General features: G+C 40.8%; 1 protein-coding gene across 1 annotated transcript in view; it reads left to right on the top strand.

Annotated features, from left to right (window-relative positions):
• The window catches only part of jade2 (jade family PHD finger 2), a 157,800-nt gene that overhangs the window by 125,996 nt on the left and 10,360 nt on the right, over positions 1 to 21,444 (top strand). Inside the window, 2 exon segments of the mRNA XM_031874076.1 lie at positions 1,676 to 1,793; positions 13,131 to 13,262. Of these exon segments, the coding sequence (XP_031729936.1) occupies positions 1,676 to 1,793; positions 13,131 to 13,262 (250 nt within the window).

The raw sequence follows: 21,444 nt of genomic DNA, 5'->3' as shown, positions 1-21,444 counted from the left end.
TGCAGTACGTTAATATGTAGTACTTTGGTATGCAGTACGTTAATATGCAGTACTTTGGTATGCAGTACGTTAATATGCAGTACGTTGGTATGCAGTACGCTAATATGCAGTACTTTGGTATGCAGTACGCTAATATGCAGTACTTTGGTATGCAGTATGCAGTACATTAATATGCAGTACTTTGGTATGCAGTACGTTAATATGCAGTACGCTAATATGCAGTACTTTGGTATGCAGTATGTAAATATGCAGTGCGTTAATATGCAGTACTTTAGTATGCAGTGGGTTAATATGCAGTGCGTTAATATGCAGTACTTTGGTATGCAGTGCGTTAATATGCAGTACTTTGGTATGCAGTGCGTTAATATGCAGTACTTTGGTATGCAGTGCGTTAATATGCAGTACTTTAGTATGCAGTGCGTTAACACTTCTGTAGCTTGCTTTTCTCATATCCTTTTACACAACTGTAACTGTCACTTTTCATGCATGCAACCAAGTGCAACACTATGACATCCATGGAATTGCCTGTAAGTGTGCGCTGGTATTCACATATTTAAACGCATTATTGCATTCTGCCCCTCTGTAGGAGAGTTGGTTATTCGCCCCGTCAGCGACTTCTTCCAACACGGTTGGGCGACAAGCTGTATGAACGACAAGCTTTATGAAGTGGTTCTTTTCCAACATAACCCAGCCATAGCATCCCTCCTATCTCCTATATTATTTTGCAGTACTTACTGTACATTAGTACATAAATAAAGTTTAGAATCAGTCAACATCGATCCCAGATATTGAAAAGACTCATAATGTTGCATGTCAAAGTTAAGTCCGATTGAACTGTGTGAGCTGACAAGTTGGGTTTAATATGCGACCGCATGTGATTAAGTCTCTCCCATTTCCTGGAGTTTTCTGTCCACATCATCAGCTAACATGGGCATCCACTCTGTGACTGTGTTTCATCTGTAGATAAAATGATTTTGTTAGAATGTAACATCTACAGCTGCCAGGGGACCGCGCCGAATCTTGTTTACTCAGCCCTTTGCACCGTCTGTCTCTCTCCCTACCTGTCTCTCTCTCTATTCGATCTATTTCTGTCTCTCTATAAGTCTCAGCCTCTTCACTCGCTTTCTTGTCTCTGCGTCTTCTTCTCTTGTATGTGTAGTCACATAGCCACACACGCACATTTACAACCACAGCTTTTCTTTGAACATCTATATGTGCTTAACATAAACATGCACACATTCATCTCCCAGCTCTATTCTCTCCGTGCACTCACATACACACTCGTCTACTGCTTACAGGGCCATATGATAGTAATTTGGCAATACGGAGGAGCAGGAGGGCTCAGCTGGAGTTTGGGTCTAAGTGGAAGAAGAGTTTGGTGAGCACAAAGATAATGCCATTAAAGCGAAGCAATGACCTGAAAGAGCGATGTAAGGCTGGATCCATTTTTAAAATAATAAATATTGACTGTTAAGCATCCCTAAGTCTGTGTGTTGTGTTGGTTGTATGATTGTGACACGATTGGACAAAAAGTGTGTCTGTCTGTATTTATATCCACACATCTGCAGGTCATAATGTTTATCCTCGCTGTCAGGTTCATGTCCCTGCACTCATTCACGGTGATGAAGATGCAACATGCTGCCCGTGTTTGTAACGACGATGTCGTGTGTTTCAGGTGCGTAACTTGTGCTACATGGTGACACGGAGGGAGAAAATGAAACATACCATGTGCGACATCCAGGAGAAGATCTTCCACCTGCAGATACAACTACTGGAAGAGGAGAAAGCTGGAGGTAAGAGAGAAAGAAAACACGAGTGTGTCCGTGGTGATTATTCGAAACATGCCAATGTTACCTTTAACCCACTCTAACACTGTAGCCAAGACCGCCAACACACACTCTGTCCACCCAAAAAAAAAGTGCAATTTGGAAAGCTCAAGTGCATAACGGTTACATCCAAACCCTTGTTGACTGAGTGTGGTGGGTGGACAGTTTTTGGAAATGGCCTGTCATCATTTCTGCACAGCAGGCCACACTCGACACCTGCATAGCCATGAACCCTGAAATAATAGTTCCGCCGGATATTTTGACACCCACCGTCCACATAAATGGAGCTCGATTTCCTATCCACTCTGCTCAGGTGACTGACCTCGATGCGTTTCATGCTGCTGCTCTGTGATGGAGAACATGAAGGACAAAGCCGGGTGGATGAGTTGATGCTGCAGTGTTGCCTAGATATCTGCTCAAAACGAGATTCATATTGTTAGTGGCACCACCAGGTTAAATCTGGTGAGTTTTTAGTATTCTATTAAATGTCCGTTTTTATGGGAGTCTATGAGAAAATGACCCTTCTTCTCACTTCATTTATTTCCTGTAAACATGAGTTTACGGTCTCAATCTCTAGTTTCAAGTCTTCTTCAATACAGCATGATGTTCATTTCATAAGTTATGGTCCATTTAGAGTCAAACAGACCATAACGCAGGGTATGCTTTAGGGCGGGGCTACCTTGTGATTGACGGGTCTCTACCACGGTGTTGTCGGGTCTGTAAGTTTTGAAGTTGTCTGTGTTTTTGTCTGTCAACTTTAACTTTTTCACGGTGTGTTTGATTGTGACCTTTTTGGTTTAGCCAGCGTTCAGTTGTACATAGCTCGTATCACATCTGGTTGCAAAAAACAAGATGGCGTCGGCCAAAATGCCAAACGTGAGGCTTCAAAACAGCAGTCCACAAACCAATGGGTGATGTCGCGGTGACTACGTCCTATTTTTATACACAGTCTATGTAGCAAACTAATTCCTATAACAATAATGATAACAATACTAAACACAACTTTATTTATATACATAACATTTTTCTAACAGCTGTTATATGTATACATTTAAAATCAACTGTACACAACAGAGACTAAACATGGTCAAGAAGACATTCAATTACAGTTAAAACAACAGTAATGGTGTCTTTTTATTTATTTAGCTTTCTTATAGAGATTTAGATGAAGTTACTGCGCTGACTGATCGGTGTCCCTTGGTATTATTATTATTACCATTCCAGAGCCGGGAGACTCCTCACCTTTTGACACCAATCCGGACTTTAGTACGTCTAGTGAGATTGCATCTGGAGCCAGAGGCCAGCCTGTGAAGAGCCTTAAAAGTTAGTAACAACGTCTTAAAATCAATACTTAAACTGACTTGGAGCCAGTGTAAAGCAAGCTGGTTATGAAACTGTGAACATTTGCCTGGCAGCTGCAGTTTTTGTAGCACCTGAAGTCGGTGAATGGAACTGCGGCTGAGACAGGAGTACAGCGAGTTCTAATAGTCGAGTGTAGAGGAGAAAGAAAGCAAAGAATCTCCCACGATGTCCATCACTTTTAATCACTTTGTTGATGACATGTCGGTCCTCTGACCTTCAACAGCCAAACAACATCATACATACAGTGTACAGGCAGTGGGATCTAATCCAGGAAGAAGAAAAAAAGCCAATCAGAGGACGCCAGCAACACTTTCTGGTATGCATACGAATTAGAGTCAATGAGCTCTTCAAGTCTCCTTTAAAAAGCTCTTCTCACTGTAAACAAACAGTAAAGTAGGTGATATACAGTAGAAAGTAGGTTCACAGAACACAGGAAGATTTTTTTTTTCTACAGATCAGTCCCAAGTTGCACAATGTAACCTGTAGACGTTAAAAGCTAGAAAAAGACACTAAAGCCAATCTCAACATGGAAAAAAAGTCTAATTGTTGTCTAATTTACAAGTTAGATAGTTATCTGGACTCTCGAAGAGATAAAGACACAGACAACTTCCTTCATCGATAGATTGATCAACATGATCATTAAAACAAAGTCAGATGTTTCTCATTGGCTGTTGTTAGATAGTTGATAGTAAACCATATTTGTGGAGTTGGAGGGTAACTTCGGTATTTTTCAACCTGGACCCTATTTCCGCATGTTTTTGTGTCTAAGTGACCAATATGGACAACAATTCTTGAACAATTTTTCCAGTATCGAGTGATGTAATCCTTACGGGCAATTCCACAGCGTCAATGAACGTCCACTAAAAGTGCTTGTTGTTGCCACTGACATGCAGATAGTTACTGACAGATAGTTATTATTAGTGTCTGACAACACAATAGAAAGGACTCTACAGAGAAATAAAACGTTTTTCTTTGTCCGCTCCATTTTTTTATTGTGCCTAACCAAGTCTCGCTCGGAGAAGTCTTGTTCTGAAATCACGGCGAATCCACATTGTCAAAATCCGCTAAACATTCAGCCATGACGTTGAAAACGATAACACCCAGCTACGCTTTCTGTGCTCCAACACAACAAAGTCTTCACTCTTCTCTCCAACTCCACGAGGCTTCTGGCAACAAGTCATGTGAGATTGTAGAACGAGACTTCTCCTTGAGCGAGACTTTATTAGACACGATGACGAACAGACCAGATCGAGCGAAAAGTAAGTAAGTCGTGTCCTTTCCATAATGTTGTCAGACACTTACAAGGACAATCTGAGCCTGCCAGTGGCAAAAACAACCACTTTTAGTGGGTTTAAATTTGGCGGTGGGAAATTGGCGCCGTCTGTCTTGCGGTCTCGCTCGATACTGGACCAATTTCAAAGATTGTTGTCCCCTTTAGTCGATTTGACACAAGGTGTGAAAATAGGGCACAGGTGGAAAAATACTAAAGTTACCCTTTAATTGTAGTTGTTAAGAAATGAAAGTGACCTGCATCTGCCTTTTATGTTGAGGAGCCCTTATTAGTTCTGGTAGTCGTGACCTGCAGCCGTCATGGCCGTGACAGTGAAAGCTTGTTGTCATGGTAATACCAATTACGTCTTGCTGGCATGATAATGATAGTGAACTCTCGTCAGCTCGCCCCTGTGGCCGTGTGTGTGTGTGTGTGTGTGTGTGTGTGTGTGTGTGTGTGTGGTTAGAAGTGCTCAATTTTCAGTGCTCATCATTCCCGAGGAAGGCTGCACATACACACATTTATACACTCCACTAAATCTTACAAACACTTTCACTCTCTCTCCAACTCCCTCTGTGTCTCCCACGCACACACACACACACACACACACACACACACATGCAGAGCTGCTGACTCAGCAGATTGCTGCCATCAGGTACCGGGAGCTGTGCTGCTGGCACTAAACAGCCATATCTATTCTCACTGCCACAGGAGTTAGATTAGAGAGGATAGTTTGTGTGTGTGTGTGTGTGTGTGTGTGTGTGTGTGTGTGTGTGTGTGTGTGTGTGTGTGTGTGTGTGTGTGTGAGTTAGAGAGCACCAGAGAGTGAAAGATGAGGTTGTCTGCTATAATGATTTGTCGTGTCCGTCACCTTGTATCTACCTATTTTCTCTTCCTCTTCTATCTTTCTCTCTTATTTTCCACTCTTCGTTTCTCCGTATCCTCTGCTTTAATCTATTTTTCTCCACCATCTGTTTTTCTTTCCTTTCCTTATCCTCTCATTTGCGGTGTCCTCTTTCTCTCTCCTCTATCTTACCCTTGGTTGTCTCATCCGACACTCTGTTTCAGTCAGTCCATCAGTTGTCTTCAATTTTGTCTTTCTGGCCACTCAAAGTAACTGAAAACCTTGCAAAGAATATAGATTTTCTAGATAATTAGTCTAAGCAGAGTTGGAAAGTTAGGAAATCACAAATGCTACATAAATTAAAAATAGTGTGTCGGCCATATTCACTTTGATCCAATGCATATTTGCTCTTATATAGTAAATGCAGAACAATAAGCGCAACATGTTGCACATCAGGTCTAAAGACACTGACAATATTCTCAGTCTTAAAGTATGTGTTTTAAAAAAGGTTGTTTTACCATTTTTTATTTTTTTGGCATATAAAATATGTCTGACATCCAGTTCTGATTTACAGAAGCTTGCAGATACCCCGAGCTTGCTATGCACCACTATCCCTCCTCCCCTCATCTCCCTACAGGCTTGTTTTTTTATTTAATTTTTTCAATGTGGAAACACACACACAGCTCTCCTCTAACCCTCCTGAAACGGAACCACAAACCTCTGTCCGCCTGTCTGTCTCTCATAGCACTTCACCTGTCATGTTCCACGTTCTGTCTGCCAGTCCTTCTGTCTGTCTGTCATGTTTATCTGCCTGTCTGTCATGTCGGGGGGGGGGGGGGGCAGCTCTCGTCATGCTTTCTGAATGCTCGCATGTTACCAGCAAGGCGGCCGATATCCCTGTAGTCCCACATGCAGACGGGGAGGCATGATGCCGAAGGGTACAACATATCATTCTGTGGCAAGTGATTCATAAATGTACAGGGCTGCGCGAAATATCACGAAATTTAAATATTGTATTGAATACGATTTTTGATAAATAATCATCAGTATTGTTGGTAACAACGACTAAGTGGGTGAAGGCAACAGTTAAAGCAAGCTGGTAAATTCAGAAAATACACCACTTTACTCTGATTTAAAACCAGGAAAACACTTATATATATAACCACATTATAATATCCAAAATGTAAGACGATATATGTATCTATTCTCGTATCACAATATCGATATAATATCAGTATATTTTGCCAGCCCTCACACAGTGATTAAAAAAACCTCAGGATTTTGTGTCAAAAAATACCAGTTCAGTGATATTCCACACTCTCACACACACACACACACACACACACACACACACACAGTATTATTATTATGCAGGAAGTGCACTAAATTTACATTTTGGCTCAAACTGAGCTGTGACAAGCTGACAGTGGTTAGTATTGGCCTCTCTGATCTGCTCTCAGCAAGTGTGTGTGTGTGCGCATGTGTGCATGTGTGATAGAGTGTGAGGAAGACAGAGAAAATAAGGATGGAGGAAAAGGAGGATGGGAAGGGACAAGACGGTAATAGGATGAAAGAAAGAACAGGAGCAGCGACCATGAGTGTGAGAGAGAGAGAGAGAAACATTCTCATATTGCACTAATGAGCTCAGGTAAGAAATGGGACACAGTGGCTACACACACACACACAGACTCACGCTGCAGTTTAGTGCACCTAGAAAGAGGGGAAATTAATCACACACTTCAAAAAGACGAATCCCCTGGTGCTGTTGCACCTTCTAAACAAGAGAGGGAAGGCGGTTTGGAGGGGAGGATATGATTGCAGAGATGGAGAGAGAAAGGCAACAGCAGAATGTAGCGACAAAATAGGAAAAGAAAGCACACATCGGACAAAAAAAGAAAGTGTTTAAAAAGGTTCCCACTGCTGATAGTTGGATTTGCGCTGAGATTAAAACCTGTGGGGGGAAAGCAGAGCCTGCAGGCGTCCTTGAAAACCCAAAGACTAGCTTTCCAAGCTGTAGAACATATAAAAGAACAAGATCAGATTAGGAAATAGAAATGTATGAGAAATGTTAAAAAATGGTCCCTGGGAGATCAGAGGATAAGATGGTGGTCCTGTCAAAAGAACAGAAAAGAAAGAAATTACAACATACGAGCTGTGTGAAGAAGAGTTCCCCGCTGGGAGCTTCCTCAAAGATCTCTCTGCGTTAATGGCCTCCTCAATTTCAGCAACAGCCATGAAATAAATTGGAAAAGTGGGGAGTGTCAGGTACCTGCACTCTTTTACAAAATCCTCTTTAGGGGGTTTTAGCCTATAGATATCACCATCAAACTTCCCCAGATGATTACTTACATTAAGAGGATTCATTGTTTTTATTACTTGGTAGTAGTAGTTATATACATTTTACGAAATGTTAAATATACAAATGAGGAATTACCTAATAGAAACTTCTGGTAAATTTAGGAGAAATCTACACACGCAAATGGACAAAGTAGTAAATTAAGTAGTAAAATAAACACCTACTGTGTATTTTGGATGTTTTATTTTTTTCTCAAGTCTGAAAGAAGACATGAAACAAGCACATAAGCCCAGTGTTCCCCACTCAGTAGGCTAATGTGCTAAACTTAAAACAAGGGTTCAAAGTGTCCCTGCAGTGACCCGTACCGACCAGGAACAATTAAAAAAGTGAAGGGAAAAGTGCATGCAGTGAAAAGAAGGTTGAAGACACCAAAATTAGAGTCCCGGAACTAAATTTAAACCCTGTTTTCTTTGTTTGAAAAGCACAGAAACTCTCTTAGTTCCTAAAAAGGTTTCTGGGTTCCTGGAAAAGTTCCTGCTGTCAGAAAGAGTTATAGTTGTTATACTGTGTGTCTAGTGATAAGGTTCTGACTAACAACACCCTGTACCATTAAACATAACTTTGGATGTAAACAAAATGTTATTTTTGAGGCTCAAACTTATTCTCTATTATCGCGAACATCTCTACTATAAGATGTTCTTGTGTGTGGAGGGATGAAACCTGAGCCATCTGTAAATCAAACAGCATTTTCTCTTGATCTGACACAGTTCTTGCAAAAGATCTCTGTTCAGACTTTAAACGCTGGAGACAGGAAGGATGTCAGCTTTGTTTTTTTTTGGTGCAATACAGCCGAAGTAGAGAATCAGAAGCTGCTGTGCATCAGTGGTGCTACAAGTGGCAGGTGCATAGTAATCAGGGGAAACGGCTTTCTCTAATTCTTCCATATTTTGACATCCGTGTAGTTTTCTTGAATGAAATCTAGCCGCTCTAAAGCAAAGCAAGTTCATTTATATAACAATACGAATCGCTTTACTTAAATAAACGAAAGCATTGAGAGAAAAAGATGTAAGGGTGTTGTATCATAGCTGAACTAACCTCTGACCTTGCTGTGAAAGGAGCCATTTTTATTTTAAGGAATGATAAAACAAGTGTGATTGCAAGCAAACTATATACAGACATACAAAAATCTAATCTCTATTGATTGACATGAACAAAACAATGCTTTTATCTAACGAACTTGATTCTTGAAACTAAATTGCACACCACCTCCCTTTTCTTCTTGTGTTCTTTGCTCAGTGCATGTTTGTCACACTCTTAACTTTAACACACTACTGCAGCTTTCACTCTACGTAGCTCTTCACAAGAAGTCCTGTCTGAGGATCTTCCTAACAATCCGACTCGGACCTGGAAATAACAACCGCTCCAGACCTTTAACACGTCATTTCCTGTTGTATCCAATCAGCAACCTCCGGTTCTGACGAATGAAGCAGTGCCGAAGTGCCTTATTCTTGCATTCTTTCTAATGGCCGTCAGGGGCGACTCCTCCTGTTGTAAAAAGAAATCCGAAGTATAGAAGTCTATAATTTCGTTCACTGGTTGCAAAAAACCAAGATGGCGACACCCAAAATGCCAAACTCCAGGCCTCAAAACCACAGTCCACAAACCAATGGGTGACTTCACGACGACTACGCCCACTTCTTATATACAGTCTATCCTTGGTACCCTATATTGTCATATGTTGACTACCAGGGGCTTTAGTACTAAAAAACAAGATGGCGACGACCAAAATCCAAGATTTCGGCGGCCAAAATGCCGAACTCCAGGCCTCAAAATGGCAGTCCACAAACCAATGTGATGTTCTGACGACTACGTCCACTTCTTATATACAGTCTATGGTTGTGTCTCGGCAGATTGTTCCAAGGAACAAAACTCCTGCTGCAGCGAGCTCTTCTCCATTTAAGTGTTCTATATCTCCGTCCAGATGGAAGTAATGTAAAGTGTTGGTTTGTGGGTTGATCAGTGTCATTTGATATTGTGAGTTCTAGGCGTGTGGCTCTGAGGTTCATATTTGTCAGAACGGTTTGGGAACGCAAGTGATTGAGGCCGACATAAACATACACTCTACACAGATGTTCTTTTCTTCTTTCTTTCACTTTTCTTTCTTTGTGAACACTAAGTATTGTGCTCGTACTGAACTATACTGTCACACTCTCTTCTCCTTTGCGCTCTCACTTTTAAAAACACACACACACACACACGATGGTCGTCTCAGTGTGAAATCTCTCTCTGGTCTCTCTCAGCTCCATCCATGCACGTCCTACTCCTCCATGCTAAAGCAAGCATGAGGACAGCCTACTGCTGGCTATGACAGCCACACACAGTGTAGACATGTACTGACCGACACACACACACACACACAATTTTAAAAGAATCTATACTGTAGGCTGCAGAACAGCTACAATAATATATGAAAGCTTTGTATTACAGCTGAATGCTCTTTATTGTAGCAGCACGGCTGTATTGCTTGCAATGGTGGTTTGTTGTTTGCTCCGCCGCTTTGGTCCAGACCAGACGCAACCTCCGGGTCTGAAGAGTGAAGCTAATTAGGAAGTGCCTAAAAACCTTTATTCTGTCTAATCAGGAGGCGACTCCTCTGGTTGTATAGAAGTCTATGAGATAATGACTCTACTTCTCTCTTGATTTATTACCTCAGTAAACATTGTAAACATGAGTTTATGGTCTCAATCTCTAGTTTCAAGTCTTCTTCAATACAGCATGATGTTCATTTAGTACATTATGGTCCATTTAGAGTCAAACAGACCATAAAGCAGGGGATGCTTTAGGGCGGGGCTACACGGTGATTGACAGGTCTCTAACATAGAGTTGTCTGTGTTTTAGTCTTAGAAATTGAACCCTTTCACAGTGTGATCTCAGTTCATGAAAGTTCATTTTAACATTTCAGTCACCTAGCAATGTCTTATTCAGCATTCGGGTGTACTTAGCTCCACCCTCTTGTGTCACTTCCGGTTGCAAAAACCAAGATGGTGACGGACAAAGGGACGAACTCGAGGCTTCAAAACGGCGGTCCACAAACCAATAGATGATGTCACTGAGATTACTTCCAGTTCTAATATACAGTTGATGGTTCAGAGTGAAATATTTCAACAACTATTGGACGGATTAAGATGAAATGCTGTTTGTTATGCTGCATGTCAGGATAATTAAAAACAATAAATGGCACCTTTTTAATGTCATTTTCACATGAATCTTTTTTTTAATTATAAATGTTAACAATCTATTTTGAAAAGCCAGATACATTATATATATTTTATGTGAAAATAATGGGCCCAATGCATACTGTTCACGCAATGATAATCTTGCTGTAGGTCGACTATTTCACCCTGCAGTGACTGCTGAACGACACACACATAAACAAATGAAATGAGCTTTTCTAAACCCCGGTGTAGCTGTAATGAAGCCTGCAGGTGCCACCTGCTGTACCAATGCGCACAGACACACACATATATATACAGTAGATAAACATGATACACAGCAGCAGGAGAGTTAGTGAGCCATGCAGTCAGGACTCTGTGTTTGTCTGAACAGCAGGAGCCTGTTACAACAAGACAACCCAACAATAAGGGCCTCCCATATCACAGACTGAGAGACAGAGAGAGATCATCACTGTGCTGTATGTGTGAGAGGCAGTGGAGTGTGACTGCATCGTTTCCTTAACAGCTGTGTGTCTGTGTGTGTGTGTTGTAGAAGTGTGTGTGTGTGTGTGTGTGTGTGTGTGTGTGTGTGTGTGTTAAGAAGGTTTTTGTGTATTCGTTAGATGCAGAGCTCGTCAATAATCAATTCTATCAGTAGAATCGTGTGTCAGGTGATCTGGGCACTTGTGACAGGCTTTTTTCATAATTTTCAACATTTTATAGACTAAACAATTGTAAAATATGTAAAGTAATGGACAGATTAATTGCTAATGAAAATCATTTCTAGTTTTAGCCCTAATTAAAAAATGGAAACTCAATTTAAGATGTTATAAGACCAGTGAATTTGAATATTGAGTGTTATTTCGCGTGTTGAGAGATCCTTCAAAATCATTTGTGATGATGAAATTAGAAACCGAATCGACTCTTTATTATATGCTATTTTATTTACCTTGAACTACCAGCAATGTTGCGTCGACATGTTGGTCTCCTCCGCAGCTTCAACACCCAGTAACATCGTGCTAAGTTAGTATTTGCTGCAGAACTAGTGTATTGGACTTCATCATACTACCAGGTGGTGTTCTCATTTGGTCTTTGATCATGTGTACGTATGAGTGTTTGTTGTGTTACCTGCCACACTCAGCTGGAAGGAGAGGACAGCTCGCAGCAGGGAGGCGCTCTGCAGGGCTCCGTTATATGTCACACAATGTGTGTCGGCATGTGTTTGTGTATGTATATATATATGCAGTGTGTGCACGATCTCTTTCCTAAAAGAGGCAGTGTCTGACAGTGTTGCGGTTGTTTTTTCTTTGTCAAAAAGTCTGAAAGGTGGACTAGACTGTTGTTTTTTTGTGTTAACTCTGAGGTTAGCTGAGGTATCGCTCATCAAGGCCACATGGGTCCTGAATCCGTCATCCTTACCCTCAACCTTTAACTAGAATACTAAACGTCCTTTTAAAAAACAAAGCATTAACATGCAAGCCGGGTCCTTTTGGCTTTATCTGGGTAGAGCAGAAGGCTAAATGTGTCACTGGAGATGAACTACGGCTGCATCCACACACCTCATCAGGAGGTGAGTCACATTCGGCCAATGACACCTTCCCTTTTCTGCAGCCACAAATTGGCTTACAGAGAATTACTATGTGCTCAGCTACGATGACGTCCTGTGAAACAGTTCTCACTCAGACGTCAAGTTGTGTGATTCAAAACACGAAGAGTAAGTTCTGGGAGGTTTAGACACAATCCAACGCAATCAATCTTTAATGTGTGGGAAATACTTCCTCAGGCCTTAAAGGTGCAGTGTATAGGATGTGGCAACAACGCGCATATGGCCCTATCTAGAGTTAGCGTTTGATTTTGTCCATTCTGGGCTACTGTAGAAAAATGGCGGTCAGCTCCATGAAGAAAACAAGCTTCTTATTAAGATATAAACGGCTGATTCTAAGGTAACAAAAAACAGGACGATTCTTAATTTCAGGTGATTATACACACAAAAACATACTTATTAATGTTATATATTTAATTTCTGCAAATGAGTCCCCCTAAATGCTGCACACTGTACCTTTATATTCAAGTTCACCAGAGACTTTTTTCCAGATTTTTCTATTATTCCTTCTGTATTTCTCCTTCTATATCTCTATAATTACATGTCAACATGTAGGAAATTTTCTTGCACTATATTTCTCCAACTTTGATATTCTCTGTCTGCTTCCTTTTCACTCAAATTCCATCTGAAGGGAAGAAGTTCCTCAGGCTCAGTGACGTTTGAATTAAATAAAATCAAAACCCCTAACCTGAGTCCGTCTCCTGTGTCTCCCTGCAGAAAAAAGCCAGAAGGGAGAAAAGAGCAAACAGAATGGAGCGAAGGATAAAGGGAAGGAGAGGAGGAAGAGTAGTCCTGAGAAGAAAAAGGAGAGATTGAAGCAAGAGAACGGCTCCCTGCTAAAAGAGCTAGGTATATATATATATTGTGTGTGTGTGTGTGTGTGTGTGTGTGGGTGCAGTATTTCCAAACTGATCACCTCATTGTCTGAACATATGCCACATGTGTGTGTTTGTGTGTCCATCGGAAGGATCCTGGTTGCAGCACATTCGTAGCCTTGATGCATCAATAATTTATTATAAAGCAGAGCTTTGATGTACATTCTCTACATAATGGCACAATGCATTATAGAAGTTGAAATTTTAGGATGATATTATTTAATTTCGACCTGACAAAGACTGCATATGCGTAAACTTTGTCTTATATAAATTACTGATGCATCAAGAGTGCTGCAACCTTCAAAAACATGTTTTTATTCTGCTGTGGTCAGCATCCTTTCCGTGCTGGTGTTCTACCTCTTCTCTCTCTCTTTTTAACATGCCTTCATTATCAGTGATGTCATACATTTTCTGTGTGTCAGGTACGATGGTAGAATCTTTGATCGGAGTTGACTACTGATGTATCAATCTGTTGGCAGCTGGCAGTGTAACGTCGCTCACAGAGAGATGCAGCAAGCCTGGATATTATAGAAATGACAATCCTGTAAATCATACAGACTTCCTTAAAATCACACTGGGAAGTATGGGTGCTGAGTTTAAGCCCTCTGGTTGAGAGACGACCACCAAACCGTCCTACAACAGTACTGTAAGATTGAAAGCTTGATACCAGGTGTCAAACTCTGGGTCTGAAAATTTAAGCCGGTGCTGAAGTGCCTTAAACTTGCATTCTCTCTAATGTCCACCAGGGGGCGACTCCTCTGGTTGTTTAGGTCTATGAGAAAATGACTCTACTTCTCTCTTGATTTATTACCTCAGTAAACATTGGAAACATGAGTTTATGGTCTCAATCTCTAGTTCCAAGTCTTCTTCAATACAGCATGATGTTCATTTAGTAACTTATGGTCCATTTAGAGTCAAACAGACCATAAAGCAGGGTATGATTTAGGGCGGGGCTACCAGAGACGTATATATGATGTCTCTCATGGCGTCACTCCTCCGCAGTCAAGATGCGACGGACAAAATGCCAAACTCGTGGCTTCAAAACCACAGTCCACAAACCATTTGTTAATGCCACGACGACTACGCACACTTCTTATATACAGTCTATCCTTGGTACCTTATATTGTCATATGTTGACTACCGGGGGCTTTAGTACTATCATTCAAATTACAAGCTTCTAAATCGATTAAGGAACTCTCGGTGGGCATTCTTTTTTCTGTCGCTTTGACAATTATTGGAATAAGTAATAGAATAACTTAAAATGAAAATAATCATCCTTGGTTTTGTAAATGTTTCAACAATACGGTGCAGCAGCTGAGTGCTTTTCGTTGCTGTCAACGTGAAGCAAGTTGAAAAAAATACTCTTTTATCTTCTGATTTTCAGTAACACACATCTTTGCAAATCCATCACACAACCCCTGCTGTCTATCACAGTTAATGAAAGACAAACAGACCCAGCAGGACGTTCACACCACCGCTCTGGAATATAATAAAAGGACGATACTGCCTCATAATGTACAGTATGTCAGTCTCGTCTTGTGATGATGCTATCAAAAGGAGAAATCTGTCACTGAACTATGAATCAAAACGTACTGTGTTTATGGCCAGAACTCGTTAACGCTTACATTTTTTTCCCAAAAACATCATCTCCCTGTGTTTTGTTAAAACACAAACACAGAAAGACAATTTAAAACCCGTAATCCAGACCTGTTACACGGGGGAACAGAGTGAAAGTTGGTAATGAGAGGTTGAAAAAAACAAGCACAGAAATGGTGGAAGCAAGAGAGAAAGAAGCTCCGTCTGTGTTAATCTTTGTCATTAATGAGCACCTGGGAGACAGACTCCGTCAGAGTAACGGCGAGAGGCCTGTCACTGCAAATCCTCATCATAAGTGAGATGAGAATGGATGATGATGGTTGTCCGTCCTGCTGGCAGGCGATCCATTCCCCCACCAACCGATCATTACCGCGACACATGACGCATCTGAAGACGGTTATTAAATGCAAATTGGCCACGCAGATTTTAACGTAGTTAGATATTTGTTCATAACAATTTACGGTGCATTTGGCTGACACTTGTATCCACAGCGACTTGAGGTGAAAGGTGTCTCACTCGGGGACACAGGATTGACTGTTGATGGACACACACTGGCGGCTGTGGTGCTTTTAAGTTGTCAAGACGAGAGAAAAGCCACCTGCCTGACTATTAGGATGCAAATTCACGTTTCAATGCACCGGCATCCTCATAAAAGTCAAGAAGACAGAAAATAGTTTATCCATCACTAAGCAGGGAGAGAGGTTTATTTCTATTTTTATTTTCCAATCAGCAGCAGTAATTCAGGCTTCATTTTAGCAACGGTAGAAATGTGTTGGCTGATGTTTTAAACCAGCGGTGCAGATAGCAGAGCCTTTCTTTTCAGAAACTATTAAATTTAATATCTTCCCCTCTGTTCGTGTCCATCTATTTACCTCTCTATCTGCATTCATTGAGGCAGGCAGGCTCGCTTTGAAAGTTGGCACTCTGGGATGTGTCGGCAGCTCCCGTAAAGGCATATTTCCTGACATCCAGAAAAACATCCTCAGTTTATTTTTTCAGATGCGGCTGCTTCACGGGACGGCGGCACTGTGACAGTTTGATGAGAGCCGGTTTGCCGTCGGTCGTGGCACAACCGGAGCGCGCGCTCTCAGGATCAAACACAGTGTTTCCTCTTTTCAGGTTATATCTCTCAGGCTATGGCTCATACTCTTGGAAATGTTCCCCTCCAAAATTACATAACCATTACAAGCCATTAAAAAAAAAAGGTCATAACCGCACATGTTGAATGATTTCTAGCATAAAGATCAAATAAAGGGTTGTGCTTTTAGGGGGGAAATACAGGGTCAACGAAAAACAGACTTTGCACTAAAATATTGGGGTTTTCTCCTTTAAATAGCATCTGAAAAATAACTTTTTTCTCCAAGTCGTGAAACTAAAAATTGTCATATTTATTGTGACAGTAATTGAGATTTGATGTCACTAATTTTAAACATTAAATAAATGGTTTATTACGCAATAAAATATGGTTATATGCTTCTATATTCACAAGTGTTGCTTAATTACATTCACACATTTGACATTTTATTATTACAGCAGTTAATCGTTTAACCACCAAGACTTTTCTAAAGGTTACACGTGTATGCATATATGCAGTTTTACAGTCTATATATTAACTGTGTCGCTCTCGAATTAAAGAGCAGGTGAGTCAAAGCGAGTATGGAAAACATTTTCTATTTAGTATCAATGCGTCTTCTATAGCAGCCCTTCTGATCGGCCATTACGGAGACAGTTTAGGATGAATATCAGCCGTTAACGATCGGTGGCTGATCGATTGGAGCACCCTTTATGATGACATCATCAAAATGTGGCAATAAACTTCAGCGAAGCCAACAGAAAAATAAGATGAGAGGTCAGACATTTACAACGCAAGATATTCACATTTCAGCTCGAAAATGAAGAGCGCTTTGAAGTGTGTGGCCAAATCTCATTCACAGGACAGCGCCTCTTGTATTTCATGTTGTGTGGGGTTTCTTTTCCTAAAGAATAAAAAGGTTAGTTATCATTAAATGGGTGTCGGGCTATCGAAAAGCAAAATGAACTGAAACTGACATTATCATTCATTATCTGTTTATACGCAGCTTATGGCCGTCCACGTGAGTAGCTATTGTCGACAAATACAACACTAAACACGGATATCTTCTGACAACTACATTATAGTTGGTTATAAACCATTTATTTAATGTTTGTAAAGTAAAGTGTTGTTGATGAAACTTTCAAGTTTAAGAAAAAAACAAACTGAAGTTTTTGTTATTGCGTGAGAAAATAAAGGAAATAGCATGCAAACAAGAAAGGGAAAGAAACACTCAACTTGTGACACACGGCATGTTTGCGTGGGCGAGTAAAGTGGAAAACAAAGTCCTCCATATCTTCAGGCTTCCTCTAAAAGCCAGCTCCTCAGCTGTGAATAGATCCTATATGTAGGACACCAGGTGGGTGGATTTGTAGTCTTGCATAAACCTTGTTTATACGTATCCAGATCTAATAAGTTATGAATATTTCTGCAGTGACGTTCTGTATAAAGCTACTGTACATGAATAATATCCGAGAGCCTAAATGAAAATCAGTTGTGAAGACGATCTCTGCTCTTTGTTGTCACGCATCCTCCCTTTCATGTGCATGAGTAAAAGCAGCTCATCTACATGACAGATGATGTTCATCATAATTCATTACTTAATAGATCCCCAATGGGTCGGAGGTCAAGTCATCACAGTCCTGCAGCTGAATGACAAAATACAACTTTGTCTGATAATGTCGACATGCAGAACAGACACGTCTAATGCAACAAATAAAGACACATGGAAAGCATTAGGAATACATATTAGCACGCTGACAGCAGCACTAAAGCAACATGTGAGGAGCTCGGTTCCTTCCTGTTATCTCGGAAAACGAACACGACAGAATGTTGCTCAAAGCCACAAAAGAAGCCGCCCAACAAAGACTTCATGCTGTCATCAAAGGATGAAACCCAGAGCTGCTCTGTCGATAACAAAACAGGCTCTGACTTTGTGTGGGTTTTTTTTTTTTCCAGTAGGAATTATATACAGCCAAGCTTAACCTCACTATTAACATTTCTGTAGCATAAAATCCATCCATACATCCGGAAAGATTCAGTTTGAAATGTTGCCTTTGTGTGTCAGCTGCAGGCTTGTTTATTCTTTTTTAAGAAACATGCTTGGAAGGTTTTGTCAGTTTGAATCTCCTGCATGAACATGAAGTCCTGGAGTCTGATTTTACTCTTTTGAGTTTATCTTCTTACTCTTCAATTCACCTTCAAAATATAGTTATTTAAATGATGTTAACACCGTGATTGTAACCTACACTTTCACTACAAAATCCACTTCAGTCCAGTCTTAACCTTGATGTTGTGTGACCTGCTTATCATTCAGCAATGTTTACTGTGTTGGGACTTCCCCTAATGGTTCTCAGTAAAATAGTGCATCGCCAACAGGAATGATGGTTGAAAAATGTCTTTTAATGAGTTTGATAGAGAGTTTTAGTGCATTGTGATGGTCTGAATGAGGTTTAGAGGGAGTACTGTAATGCACTAAAGAAAATACTCAATTCTTTCATTTCTTTGGAGAAATGGTTAAACATAAACAATTTGAGTATTTATAATCTGATGTCAGTGTCAGGCCTTTAACATCTGACCTGCTCTTGTACACACATATACAGTATAACACGCTGGTGATAGTCTCAACATGTCCATCATCATATGTGCATTTGTTTCAGTACAATCAAGATCCAATCTGGCAGACATGTTTTTGAACTTTTCACCCACACAGAGTCAGAGTGAGCGATGACGCAGAACTGTCTCTCATTGGCTTATTTAACCAGAGTAGCTCATCACAGAGCCGACAGTACATCCCCGTGAATGTGATCAATAAACGAAGAGACGATAACGCAGGAAAGCAGAGCAGTTTGCCTCTTCCTCCTTTGCTTCCTGGTCTGATATTATCTCCCTCTTCTTTTCTATTTATCTCTTTCAGTATTACTCTCTCTCTCTATCTCTCTGGCTCTTTTGTAACACTCCCCCCCTCTCTCTCTCTCTCTCTTTCTCTCTCTGCTTATCTTTCCATATTTTTTCCTCTCTTTCTCTTTCTCCGTCTCTGTCTTTCCATCTGACTGATGAGGGATAATGATTGCAACTTGATGTTGAATAGATGCTGTGAGATCATCTCTCACATTATGTTACCATGACAAACAATCCCTGTGTGTGTGTGTGCGCGTGTGTGTGGTGTGCTTTTTTGCTGTATCATTTGTCTGCATGTGTGTGTGTGTACATGTTTGCTATATATACTGTATATATATCGTTCCTGTCGCTGCGTGTCATCTGTGTGTTTGCTTTTGCATGCCGTATGTGTTCATATCTCACAGTCTCAGTGTGTTTGTGCGTCAGGCCATCTGTCCTCCGTCAGCTCTGGTCCTGACTCCCAGGGCTTTTGTCTTCCTCTTAGTGTCCTGGGATCAAGAAGACAGACATGTACCAGAACTCCCTCTCAGATGCAGTGTCCCTTATCCCCAACGTTTATTAGTGGGACCCATATGCTTATATGATTTGGAAAAAGGGAGATTTTATTTTTTTAAATCTTCCTGGTGTCACCCTCACAGGCCCTGAGGAGTTTCACCCTAAACAACTATGATGCATAACAAAGTTCTGTTTCCACAGATCCGATCTGCATGTTTGTTGCACACTGCAATTTACATTTAGTGGAAAACTTCCACAAATAATTAACTGGCGAACTTTAGACCTGGCGAACAACCTTTTTTAAAGTAGCCATTGTGTAAATCAAATGTAAATAATTCAAGGATTCATTGATTATTTATTGTCTTTATGCAACACAGGGCTTTCACAACAGAATGCAGTTGTAGCCTCGCCTGGGTTCAGACCTTTGAATCTGTCCGATTCAACGGGTTCGAGTGGACTGATTAGTCTGGCATTGTGACATGAAAGAATAGATTAAAAAGTAATCGACAAATAAGCGCCGCTGGGGGACTAACGATTGGCCAATCAGCACCAGAGGCGGGACTAACACCATTGTCAGGTTGTTGTCAGCTGTGCACCCAAACTGAGGAGTAACAATAACAACAACAAAGACCGCTACTACTGACGCTGCTATCGGGGCTGTTTTAAATCGATAAAAAGAAAATGTGTTATTAACGCCTGTCGTTCTGCTACTAGATTTTTTCCAATCCCTGCACTTCCTTCTCTGATGATGATGAGTGTCTCTCTGTCACATGCCATACGCGCTCCAGCAACAAACACGAAAAGACAACACATTAAATCAAAAATGTAGCAAGGTTCATGGGAGTTACATCCGCTGCATCTACGAGCGCCGCCGTTGCCATTCGGAAAGGACAACCCAACTGAGATTAGGTTTTTGGATTAGATTGAACTTCATTGTCATTGTACAGAATACAAGTATTGAAACAATGCAGTTAAGCTTTTAAAGAGGAGTGCAAAAAGTACTAAAGTGCAGAGTAATCTGCATATGTATGTTGGTAATAAATACAATAAACACTGAGGGGTAGATATGATTCAGTTAAAGTAGATCCCTGACCGCGAGCCAAATTCGGCCGCGACGGTGAGTCAACATTTACGAAATACACTTTAAAATGACAGTCTGAATTTCCTCTTACACGGTTCAGTGAGATTTGATGCATTTGTAGAGATATTTTGCATCAAAGGTAGTAAATTTGTTGGAACTCCCTTTCTTCAACTTGTCTGCCTGATGTTGACAGTAAAAGCTAAAGTGCCTTGAGTTCTTACCAACGGTAACAAATGTAAAAAGTGCCCCTCACTCAAAGCACTGAAAGTCTTGGCTGCAGAGCATCCAGGTTGTTGTTGTTGTTGTTGTTGTTGTTGTTGTTGTTCAGGAAATAGGTAACTTCGTGTGCAGCATGTTGGATTTGTCTCTGTATTATTGTTGAATTTGGGTGCAGTACAGCATCTCGTCTGCGTTCTTTCATTCTGAATCAAACACAACAGGTTCAAAAATACAAAAGGTTGCATCACAATAGCTTTTTAACTTAGTAGTATTAGGGTGGATTTTGAAGAAAGAATGTAACATTTCATTCAGTTGGCAGAAGATAATGAGGCCAAATTACTGAGAATAGTGGTAGATCATTTTGACAAATGATGGTGGGAGACAGGTAGAATAAAGGAAAACGTCCCTTTTGTGGTAGAGAGCAGCTCTAACAGGTTCATTTATGTTGATTCATGCTGAGATTTGTATTCCGGTTGATCATTATTGTGTCAGACTGTGATTCTGCCCCTTTATTCAGGTATTTAGTTCACTCTTTTTCTGCCTGCTGCACTGCTTATCTCCCCTTCATCGCTCTGATGGGTCTTCAGATCGCTCTGTTACTCCTCATCCACCTTTACTCTGCTTCAGTTTCTCTGTTTCTATCTCCGTCTTTCTGGTTGAGTTTCCAGGCAGACGGTTGGCACCCGAGAACAATCATCAGACTGTAGTCAGACCTAGCAACACTCTCTCTCTCTCTCTCTCTCTCTCTCTCTCTCTCTCTCTCTCTCTCTCTCTCTCTCTCTCTCTCTCTCTCTC

The sequence above is a fragment of the Anarrhichthys ocellatus genome, unplaced genomic scaffold (assembly GCF_004355925.1).
Source record: "Anarrhichthys ocellatus isolate YVR2014 unplaced genomic scaffold, GSC_Weel_1.0 scaffold78, whole genome shotgun sequence".
NCBI classification, from domain to species: domain Eukaryota; kingdom Metazoa; phylum Chordata; class Actinopteri; order Perciformes; family Anarhichadidae; genus Anarrhichthys; species Anarrhichthys ocellatus.
Note: the sequence above shows the minus strand (reverse complement) of the source record. Positions and strands in the feature narration are given on the sequence as shown.